This window comes from Copidosoma floridanum, unplaced genomic scaffold (genome assembly GCF_036245765.1).
Source record: "Copidosoma floridanum isolate Cflo_tuat_1 unplaced genomic scaffold, Cflo_Japanese_pri ptg000017l, whole genome shotgun sequence".
Taxonomy (NCBI): domain Eukaryota; kingdom Metazoa; phylum Arthropoda; class Insecta; order Hymenoptera; family Encyrtidae; genus Copidosoma; species Copidosoma floridanum.
Window position 1 is genome coordinate 12,203,803 of NW_028321894.1, and position 14,334 is coordinate 12,218,136.

General features: G+C 21.1%; 1 protein-coding gene across 1 annotated transcript in view; it reads right to left on the reverse strand.

Annotated features, from left to right (window-relative positions):
- The window catches only part of Nmdar1 (glutamate ionotropic receptor NMDA type subunit 1), a 1,366,481-nt gene that overhangs the window by 239,531 nt on the left and 1,112,616 nt on the right, over nucleotides 1–14,334 (reverse strand). Inside the window, exon 16 of the mRNA XM_089592421.1 lies at nucleotides 647–819. Within this exon, the coding sequence (XP_089448547.1) occupies nucleotides 647–819 (173 nt within the window). The remainder of the gene's footprint in view (nucleotides 1–646; nucleotides 820–14,334) is intronic.

A 14,334-nucleotide genomic window follows, 5' to 3' on the forward strand; every position in this document is an offset into this window, starting at 1 on the left:
AATTATAAAATTAACCTATATAATTTTACAAATACTACAAAAAAGACTGATGTATGAGAAAAAATTTAATAAAAATACCACAATGCAAGCGGTTATTAAATAATTTTTAAAATGACATTGGAGAAAATAATAATACAACCTCAGTAGTCGAAAATATCGTGCAAAGAACTGTTCGTAATGTCAGAGTATAAATTTGACAGGTTAAAATGTCACTAAAAATAGTCAATTAAAAAATGAAAACAATGTTAAAGTCTAACTGTCTTACTCTTAACAAACAAGAAAAATATGATTTAATAAAATCAAATGGGTAAAAAAAACATTGAGATTTTTTTGGGACTGCTCATTTAATAGTAAAGATTAAAAAAAACTGAGAAAATTTATCTCATACTGTAATTACAATCAAAAACTTACCCTGTGTCAGAATACTGGTAAAATTAAAAGTTAAAAAGTAGTATTAAAAAAACTTTTGGCGAAAGACAAGAATTACTGATACAAAACTGTAAGCTTAAACATAGAAATGATGAGAACTGTCAGTATAAATGCCAATAACCAGATTAATTTCTTACAATTAAATAACATATTTCTCTTTTAATTTTTAAATAAATTAAGCAAAACAATAGTTAAGTAACTATAAAATATCACTTACTTTCATGGAAATCTAAGACGGCAAGAGTGATAGCATCAGTCCATGGAGAGCGTTTTTGCATACCAATACCATATCCAGATCTGCCAAATAATTCTCCTGCAGTTACTAATTCACAATCCTGTGCTGCTTCAAACTCTAAACGGGAACTGTCCCAAATAAAAGCCATTAGCTTCCTACAACGCAGAATCGATAAATAATTAAAGTTTAACGAAAACATAACGGTAAGAGATCAAATAAGCAAATATATATAACAAAGAATTGGGAAACTAGAAACGAACTCAAACAATTAAAAAATATCGAACATCTAGTACAATAAATAAGAACTTAATGTACTAAAATCATTTTTAATTGCAGTCAGCGTTGCTCAAACTATATTAGAACCGTTATCGTGAAAATAACCTTCAAGGTTAGCAGCAGGATCCGTATAATCATCATCATTATAGTAATCATAATCATAACTATCATGGTCAATATCAGCATCATTAAAATCGTCATTATCATCAACATCATCATCACTAAAATAATAATCATGGTCATCATAATCATAATTATCAACATCATCATCATCATCATTAACATCATCATCACCAATATCATAATTCTCAACAATCATCATTATTGTAATCATTATCGTCATCATCCTCATCATCATAATCATCATCATCATCATTATCATCATCATTATTATTATCATCATCATCATCAGCATAATTATCATTCTCATAGAAATAATCATCAAAATCATCACACTTCACATTGTTATTATCATAATTATCGACATAATTATCAAAACCATTATAATAATAATCATTATCATCATTGTAATTAATGACAACATTATAATAATACTAAGTATCGCTAGTATCATCACCATAACCAGCATCAATGTTATCATCATTATTATCAATACCCTATCATCATCATGACATACGCCATCATGATCATCATTAAAATACTTATTCTTAAAGTTATCATTACTATTTTTAATATCATTATTATAACTATCGTCATCATTATTATCGTTGTCAATATCATAATAATTATTATTATTATTTTATTTATTGTCATAGTTATTAGTATTGTTATCATTTTTATCATCATCATGATCATTATTATAGTTATTATCATCAACATTAACATTATCTACATTATCATTCTCATTATTATCATTATTAGTAATATCAAGGTTATAACAAATATTATTATTATCATAACCGATGACAACATGACCATGATTATTGAAATACCCAACACATGACAAAAATTAGCATCAATATTATCGTTGTCATTATGACTACCATTCTCAATATTTCATACACCATAAACATTATCATTAAATAACCAGTAATCAACAACATTATCAATATCGTCTTTAAGATGAGTGTTAGTATCATCGTCAAGATTATCATAGTTATTAATATCATAAGTATTATTTTTATTATTATTCTTTTCATTGTTATTATTATTAATTTTATTATTGTTATTATTTTTATTATAATGATCATCACAATCATGATGATCATTATCATAATCATCATCATCATCATACTCATCATCATTAACGTCATCATCATTATCATTAATATCCTTATCTTCGTTATCGTTCTAAGTATTATTATTATTTTCTTCATCATTATGATCATCATCTTTATAATCATCATTATGATCATCATCTTCATAAGCATCATTATAATCATTATCGGTATCATCATAATCATCATAATCATCATCATCATCATCATCATCATAAAATTGATCATCATCATTATCATCATCATCGTCTTTATCATTATCATTAAAATTATCATCATTATTATCAACGACATCATCACCATAATAATCATTATCATTATCATTGTCATTGTCATTATTATTGACATTATCATTGTCATCATCATTATCATCATCATCATCATCATCATCATGATCATTATCATCATCATCATCATCATCATTATCATCATCATCATCATCATCATTATCATCATCATCATCATCATCATCATCATCATCATCATCATCATCATTATCATTATCACCATCATCATCATCATCATCATCATCATCATCATTACTCTCGAAAGTATTATCATCATATTCTTTATCATCAACATTATTAGTTTATAATCATTATCATCATTATTGTCATTATCATAATTATCATCTATATTATTATCATCATCATTATTATCATTACCATCATTATTATCATCATCTTCATCATCATCGTAATACTAATCATCATTATCATTATCATCATTATTATCAACGACATCATTACCATAGTTATCATTATCATTATCATTGTCATTATCATTATTATTGACATAATCATTGTCATCATCATCATCATCATCATCATCATCATCATCATCATCATCATCATCATCATCATCATCATCATCATCATCATCATCATCATCATCATTATTATCATTATCATTACTCTCAAGAATATTATCATCACATTATTTATCATCAACATTATTAGTTTATAATCATTATTATCATCATTATTATTATCATCATCATTGTCATCATCATAATTATCATCTACATTATTATTATCATTATCATCATCATTATTATCATTACCATCATTATTATCATCATCTTCATCATGATCATTATCATGATCATATCTATTATTATCATCATAATTAAATCCATCATTATCATAATGATCCTCATTATCATAACCATGATCATTATTAATCTCATTATTATTATCACTAACATTACTATTATCCTCGTAATCATTATAAACATTATGATAATTATCATTATGTTTATCAGTACCATTATTATTCTCATTATCATCGTTATTATAATCATCATAATTATCATTATTATCATCATATGTATTATAATCCTTATTATGATCATCATTCTCATAAATAACATTACGAAAATCATTGTCATGCACATCATTAATATCATTATGATAAGTTTTATAATGAAAATTCTATTTGTTGTTATTTTAATTATTATAATTATCATTATTGTTATCATTATCATTATTTTTACTATTATGATTGAGATCATCACTATCATTATTATTAGTATTATTATCATTATAACCATCGACATTATTATTATCATCACAATCATCATCATTCTTATCACTATCATCAACATTATTATTTTTTAGGATTTTTTTATCATAAACATCATCTTACACATTATCATTATCATGAGTATAATTATTATTATTTATATTATCACTATCAATTTCTTTATTATAATCATTTTAATAATTATTATTATCACAATTATTATCAACATTATTATTACAATCATAAATATTTAAATTATAACCTATCGCAACATTATCATGATCATTAGAATAGCCTTTATTATTACCTTGAACAGCATCATTTTTATCAGAGTCATTATTATTACCATCATTATCATTAAATACACTATTATCATTATTTGTCGAATTCACATTATTATCAACATTATTCTCATCATCTCTAAAATCATTGTTATTGTGATTGTCATCATTATTAAAATCATAAAGTTTATTTAAATGATAATGATAATAACACTTAAAGTAATAATAATAAAAATAGTTATAACAATAATAATTATAATATAGAAAATTTATGATGATAATAATAAAGATTATAAGATTAATAACCATAATAATTTTAATTTACATAATGTATATCGTCATCAATATAATTATCATCGTCATCGTTTTTATTATCATCGTTATTATCATCGTTATCATTATTGACATCATTGTTATCATCGATATTATTATCTTCATCATTATCATTATCATTATTATCATTATCATCATTATAATTATTATCATCATCATCATTATCATCAGCATTTCTATCGATTTCATTAATATAATCATTATAATAAACATTATTTACATTTTCATCATCATAATTATCGACATTTTCATCAACATGAATATAATTATAATTATTATCTTTATTAACATCAATGATTTCATTATAATAATAATAAGTATTGCTATTATCATCACTATAACCAGCGTTATTATTATCATCGTCATGATAATTACCCTATCTTCAATATCATGTACACCAATATCATTTTTATTAAATTACAAATAATCATCGTCATTATTAAAACTATATTCAATTTAATTATAAAAACCATTGTCATCATCATAATTATTATCAATATTATAATTATTATCATCATAATTATTATTACTGTCATATTTATTTTTATTATTATCATCATCTTCATCATTACAATTATTATAATCATTATTTTTATCATAAACGTCATCATTATTATGATCATTAACATTATAAATACTATCGACATTATCATCACGATCAACATCATAAATTATTGTTAGTTTTATCATAACTATAATTATCATCATTATTATAATTATTATTATTTTCATCATCATTTATATTATCTTCATTATCATAATAATCATCATCATGATCATCATCGACATAATCATTATCATCGTCATTATCATCATCGTCGTCATTATCTTTTTTAACGACACCATCATTTTTTTTATTATGAGTATCATTGTTATTATTGTTATCACTATTATTATTGTCATCATTATCAGAATCATCATCATCAATAAGATTATCATTATTTTCATCATCATCGTCATCATAATCATCGTCATCATCATCATATTTATTATCATCATACTCATCAATATCATCATCATAATCATTATTATTTCCATCATTATAAACATTATTATCGAAATCATTATCAACAACCTTATTGAAGTAATCATTATTTTTATTTTAATCAATGACGTTATTATTATAATCATTAGTAATGCTATTATTACTACCGTAACTAGTATAAGTATTATCATCGTCATTTTTAAAACACCATCATTCTCATTTTATAAACTATTATCAATATTATTAAAATACTTGTCATCTTCTACATTATCATCATTATCTTTATGACCATTTTTATTATCATTGTCATTATGATAATCGTTATCAAAATTATAATTAGTTATTATTACCATCGTGATTATTACTGTCATTATTATTTGCTTTATAATCATTATAACTAATGTTATCGCCATTATCTTCATTATTATTATTATCATCGTCAGCATAATAATAATCATCATGTTCGTTATTATCATCATTGTCATCATCATCAGTGTTATTATTATTATGATCAGCAATATTATCTTTTTTATCGAGATTATTTTTAATAATATTATTATTAACATTTTTGTAATAAAAAGCAACATTATTGTGATCACTTGCATTAATATTATTATCACTAGAATCAGCATCATTTTTATCATTGTTACCATTAAAAATGTCCTTATTATTGCATACATCATTATCATTATCGTTTAAATACTAATTATTATCAACAATATAATCATTGTCTTTAAAATAACTATAATAATCATCGTCATCATTATTATTATTATTCGTATTGTGTTAATTATGTTTATCAATATTATAACTATTATTATCACTATTTTTGTTATCATCATTATTATTTTTTTCTTATCATTATTATAATTAACATTATTATCATTATCATTAACAATATAATTGTTATAATCAACTTCATTATCAAATATATTATTCTTATTACCATCATTACTATCATCGTCCTTATTACATTGTTTTATGACTATCATTATTATTATCATCATAATCATTATTATCTTTATAATCATCATTATCATTATTATCATCATAATCACCATTATCATCGACATAAACAACATCATTATTGTCAATATTATTAACATAATGACCATTGTCGAAATCATTATTGTCATCATAAACAATTCTATTATTATCAATATTATTAGTCTTATTATTATTATTATCATTATTATTATCATTATAACTTTTATCATAATCAGCATAATTATCATTCTCATAGATATAATCATCATAATCACCATAATTAACTTCTTTATTATTATAATTAATGACATTATCATCAACATCCTTATGATAATGATCATAATTATCATTATAATATAATACAAAGTATCGCTAGCATCATAACCATAACCAGCTTCGATGTTATCATCATCAGTATGATTACCCTATCATCATCATCAGAAACGCCATCATGATTATCATTTAAATACTTATTACTAAAGTTATAATTACTATTTTTATTATTATTATCATAACTATCGTCATCGTTGTTATCGTTATTAATATCATAATTATAATCATGATTATTTTAATTATCGTCATAGTTATTTTTATTATTATTATTTCTATCATTATCATTATTATTATCATAATTATCATCATTACACAAACATTATCTACATTGTCATTATTATTATTATTATTAATAATGATACCAAGGTTATAATAAATAGTATTATCATCACCAATGACAATATGACCATGATTATTGAAATTACCAACACATCACAAAAGTTAGCATTGATATCATTGTTGTTATTAATACTACCATTCTCATTATTTCATACATAATAAACATTATTATTGAATAACCAGTAATTAACAACATTATTAATATCATCTTTTAGATAATTGTTCGTATCATTGTCATTATTATCATAGTTATTAAATTCATAAGTATAATCATAATTATTCTTTAAATTATTATAATTATTATTTTTATCATTTTAATTATTATTATTATGATGATCATTACCATCATAATGATTATTATCATAATCGTCATCATCAATTTTATCAATATCCTCATCTTTAATCTCATTCTAAGAATTATTATTCTTCTTATTATCATTATGATCATCATCTTCATGATTATCATTATCATCATTATCATTATCGTCATTATTATCATATTCATCATCATTATCATCATTCTTATCATCGTCATAATAATTATTATCATTATCATTATCATCCTCATTTTCCCTATCATCATCGTCATCGTCTTTATCATCATCATTATTTTTAAGAATATCATTATCATATTCTTTATCATCAACATTATTAGTTTATAATCATTATCATCATAATTATCATCCATATTATCATCATCATCATCATCAACATCATTATTATCATTACCATCATTATTATTATTATCTTCATCATGATCATTATCATGATCACATTCATCATTATCATCATAATCCTTATAATCATAACAATAATTATCATTATTCTCATTATCATTATTACTTACATCACTATTTTCATCATTATCGTCATAAATATCATCATCATTATCATTATGTTTATCAATACCATTATTTTTATAATTATCATTATCATCATTATCATAACCATCATAATTATCATTGTCATCATCATTTGTATTATTATCTTTACTTTCATCATCATTCTCATAAATACCATTACCATAATCTTTGTCATCTACTTTATTAATATCACTATTATAATCATTATCATACAAATTCTCTTTGTTAGTATTATTATTATTAGAATTATTATTATTATTATTATTATGATCATTATTAGTATTATTATCATAAGGATCATAACTATTATCATTATTCATATTATCATCATTATAATTATCAAAATTATTATCATCATCACCATCATCATCATTTTTATCATCATCATCAACATTTCTATTTTCAAAGATTTTTTCATCATAAAAATCATCTTCCACATTATCATTATTAATAGTATAATTATTATCATAAACATTATTACTATCAAATTCATTATGATCATTATTTTAATAATCATTATTATCATAATCATCATCAACACTATTATTATAATTATAAAAATTTTAGTTATAACTTATCGCAACATTATCATGATCATTAAAATAGCCATTATTATTACCAAAAACACTATTATCATAATCAGAGTCATAATTATTACTATCATCATCGTTAAATACACTATTATTATTATTTGTCAAATACTCATCACTATCAACATTATTCTTATCATCTTTAAAATAATTGTTATTATGATTGTCATTTGTATTAAAATAATAATGTTTATTGAAAATAATAATGATAATAACAATAAAAGAATTAATAATAAAAATAATTATGACAATAATAATTATTATATTAATATTAATAATGATAATCATAAAGATTATGATATGAATAACCATAATAATTTTATTTAATATAATTTATATCGCCATTGGAATAATCATCATCGTCTTCATTTTCATTATCATCGTTATTATCATCAGCAGTTCTATCGTTTTCATTAATATAATTATCATGATAATCATTATTCACATTATTATTATGATAAATATTAACATTTTTATCAACATCTCTATAATAATAATTATTATCTTTATTTAAATTAATAACATCAGTATAATAATAATAAGTATCGCTATTATCATCACTATAACCAGAATTATTTTTATCATCGTCATGATAATTACCCTATCTCAATATCATGTACACAAATATGATTTTTATTTAAATACGAATAATTATTATCATAATTAAAACTACATTCAATTTAATTATAAGAACTATCGTCATTATCATTATTAGCATTAATATTATAATCATTATCATCATATCATTATTACGGTCATATTTATTATCACTATTATCATCATCATTATTATTATCATAATCATCATTTTTATCATTAACATCATCACCATTGTGATCATTATCATTATAATTATTATAAACATTATTATCATGATCATCATCCTGATTATTATTAGTTTTATCAACACCATTATTATCATCATCAATGTAATTTTTATTATTATCATCATCATTTTTATTATCTTCATTATCATAATAATCATCATCATGATCATCATCGTCATTATCATCATTATCATCATTATCATCATCGTTGTCATTATCTTATTTAACACAACCATTATTTTTTCCATTATAATTATAATTGTCATTATTGTTATCATTTTTATTATTGTTATCATCAACAGAATTATCATTATCAATAACATTATTATTATCATCATCATTATCATCATTGTCATCATCATTAGTGTTATTATTATTATGATCAGCAATATTATCTTTTTTATCGAGATTATTTTTAATAATATTATCATTAACATTTTTGTAATAAAAAGCAACATTATTGTGATCACTTGCATTAATATTATTATCACTAGAATCAGCATCGCTTTTATCATTGTTACCATTAAAAATGTCCTTATTATTTCATACATCATTATCATCATCGTTTGAATACTAATGATTATCAACAATATAATCATTGTCTTTAAAATAACTATAATAATCATCGTCATCATTATTATAATTATTCGTATTATGTTAATTATGTTTATCAATATTATTAAATTATTATCACTATTACTGTGATCATCATAATTATTTTTATTTTTATCATCATTATAATTCTCATTATTATCATTATCATTAACAATATAATTGTTATAATCAACTTTATTATCAAATATATTAATCTTATTACCATTATTACTATCATCGTCCTTATTACATTGTTTTTATGACTATTATTATTATTATCATCATAATTATTATTATCTTTATAATTATCATTATCATTATTATCATTATAATCATCATTATCATTGACATAAACAACATCCTTATTTTCATTATTATTAACATAATGACCATTGTCAGAATTATTATTGTCATCATAAACAATTCTATAATTATTAATATAATTAGTCTCATTATTATTATTATTATCATTATCGGTATTATTATAACTATTATCATCATTAGCATAATTATCATTCTCATGGATATAATCATCATTATCACCATAATTCACTTCATTATTATCAAAATTATTGACATTATCATCAACATTCTTATAATAATGATCATAATTATCATTATAATTAATGACAACTTTATGATAATACAAAGTGTCACTGGCATCATCGCCATAACCAGCATCAATGTTATGATCATCAGTATGATTACCCTATCATCATCATTAGAAACGCCATCATGAAAATCATTTGAATACTTATTACTAGAGTTCTTATCACTATTTTTATTAATATTATTATAACTATCGTCATCGTTGTTATCGTTATTAATATCATAATTATAATCATGATTATTTTAATTATCGTCATAGTTATTTTTATTATTATCATTTCTATCATTATCATTATTATTATCATAATTATTATCATTACACAAACATTATCTACATTGTCATTACCATTATTATCATTAATAATAGTATCAAGGTTATAATGAATAGTATTATCATCACCAATGACAATATAACCATGATTATTGAAATAACCAACACATCACAAAAGTTAGCATTAATATTATTGTTTTAATTATTACTACCATTCTCATTATTTCATACATAATAAACATCATTATTAAATAACCATTAATTAACAACATTATTAATATCATCTTTTAGATGATTGTTCGTATCATCGTCATTATTATCATAGTTATGAAATTCATAAGTATAATCATAATTATTCTTTTAATTGTGATAATTATTATTTTTGTCATTTTGATTATTATTATTATGATGATCATGACCATCATAATGATTATTATCATAATCGTCATCATCATCATACTTATTATCATCAACGTCATCATCATTTTCATTAATATTCTCATCTTTAATCTCATTCTAAGGATTATCATTTTTTTTATTATTAATATGATCATCATCTTTATAATCATTATTATTATCATTATCATTATCATCATTATTATCATAATCATCATCATCATCATTATTATTATCATCGTAATAATAATTATTATCATTATCATTATCATCCTCATTATCACTATCATCATCGTCATTGTCCTCATCATCATCATTATTTTCAAGAATATCATCATCATATTCTTCATCATCAACATCATTAGTTTATAATCATTATTGTCATATATATCATCTATATTATTATCATCATCATCATCATCATCATTATTATCATTACCTTCATTATTATCATTATCTTCATCATCATCATTATCATGATCATATTCATTACTTTTATCATGATCATATTTATCATTATCATCATAATTCTCATTATCATAACAATAATTATCATTATTCTCATTATAATTATTACTGACATCACTATTATCATCATCATCATCATAATAAATATTATCATAATTATCATCATGTTTATCAATACCATTATTATTATCATTATTATTATTATTATTATCATAATCATCATAATTATCATTGTCATCATCATTTGTATTATTATCTTTACTTTCATTATCATTCTCATAAATATTATTACCATAATCTTTGTCATCCACTACATCAATATTATTTATAATCATTATCATACAAATTCTCTTTGTTAATATTATTATTATTAGAATTATTATTATTATTATTATAATTATGATCATTATAAGTATTATTATCATAAGGATCATTACTAATATTATTATTCATATTATCATCATTATAACCATCGACATTATTATTATCATCACCATCATCATCATTTTTATCATTATCATCAACATTTTTATTTTCAAAGATTTTCTCATCATAAAAATCATTTTCCACATTATCATTATTACTAGTATAATTATTATCATAAACATTATCACTATCAAATTCATAATGATCACTATTTTAATAATTATTATTATCATAATTATCATCAACACTATTATTATAATAATAAAAATTTTAATAATAACTTATCGCAACATTATCATGATCATTAAAATAGCCATTATTATTACCAAAAACACTATCATCATTATCAGAGTCATAATTATTACTATCATTATCGTTAAATACACTAATATCATTATTTGTCAAATACTCATCATTATCAACATTTTTCTTATCATCTTTAAAATAATTGTTATTATGATTGTCATTAGTATTTAAATAATAATGTTTATTAAAATAATAATGATAATAACAATAAAAGTAATAATAATAAAAATAATTTTGACAATAATAATCATAATATTAATATTAATAATGATAATCATAAAGATTATGATATTAATAACCATAATAATTTTATTTAACATAATTTATATCGCCATTGGAATAATCATCATTTTCATTATTTTCATTATCATCGTTATTATTATTATCATTACTATTGACATTATTGTTATTATCATCATCATCATCTTCATCATCATCATCATCATCATCATCATTATCATCATCATCATTGTCATCATCATCATCATTATCATCAGTAGCTCTATCGTTTTTATTAATATAATTATCATGATAATCATTATTCACATTATTATTATGATAAATATTGACATTTCCATCAACATCACTATAATATTAATTATTATCTCAATTAAAATCAATGGCATCAGTATAATAATAATAAAAATCGCTATTATCATCACCATAACCAGAATTATTATTATCATCGTCATGATAATTACCCTATCTTCAATATCATGTACACAAATATTATTTTTATTAAAATACGAATAATTATCATCATTATTGAAACTAAATTCAATTCAATTATAAGAACCATCGTCATTATCATTATTATCATTAATATTATAATCATTATCATAATATTATTATTACGGTCATATTTATTATTACTATTGATGTCATTATTATTATTATCATAATCATCATTTTTATCATGATCATCATCATCATTATGATCATTATCATTATAATTATTATCAACATTATAATCATGATCATCATCCTAATTATTATTAGTTTTATCAACACCATTATTATCATTATCATCAAAATTTTAGTATTATCATTATCATTTTTATTATTTTCATTATTATAATAATCATCATCATGATCATCATCGTCATTATCATCATCATCGCCATTATCATCATCGTTGTCATTATCTTATTTAACACAACCATTATTTTTTCCATTATAATTATAATTGTTATTACTGTTATCATTTTTATTATTGTTATCATCAACAGAATTATCATCATCAATAAGATTATCATCATCATCATCATTATCATCATCATTGTCATTGTTAAAATCTTTATCATCATCATATTTATTATCATTATACTTTCCAATATCATCATCATAATTATCAATATTTTTATTATCATTAACATTATTATTAAAATCATCATCAACAACCTTATTAAAATGATTATTATTATGATTTTAATTAATAACGTCATTATTATAATTATTACTAATGCTTTTATCACTACCGTAACTAGTATTAGTATTATCATCGTCATATTTATAACACTATCATTATCATTTCAGATACTATCTTTATCATTATCAATATACTTATCATCTTTTACATTATCATTATCATCTTTATAAACATTTTTATTATCATTGTCATCATTATTATTGTTATCAATATTATAATTAGTCATTATTACTAACGTAATTATTACTGTTATTATTTTTTACTTTATTATCATTATACTTAACGTTATTGCTATTATTATTATTATTATTATCATCGTCAGCATAATAATAATCATCATGTTCGTTATCATCATCATTGTTATCATTATTATTGTTGTTATTATTATGATCAGCAATATTATCTTCCTCATCGAGATAATCATTAAAATTATTATCATTAACAATATTGTTATGATAAGCAACATTATTATAATCATTTGCATTAATATTATTATCACCATAATCAGCATCATTATTGTCATTGTTATCATTAAAACCGTCCTTATTATTTTATACATTACTATCATCATCCTTTACATACTAATAATTATCAAC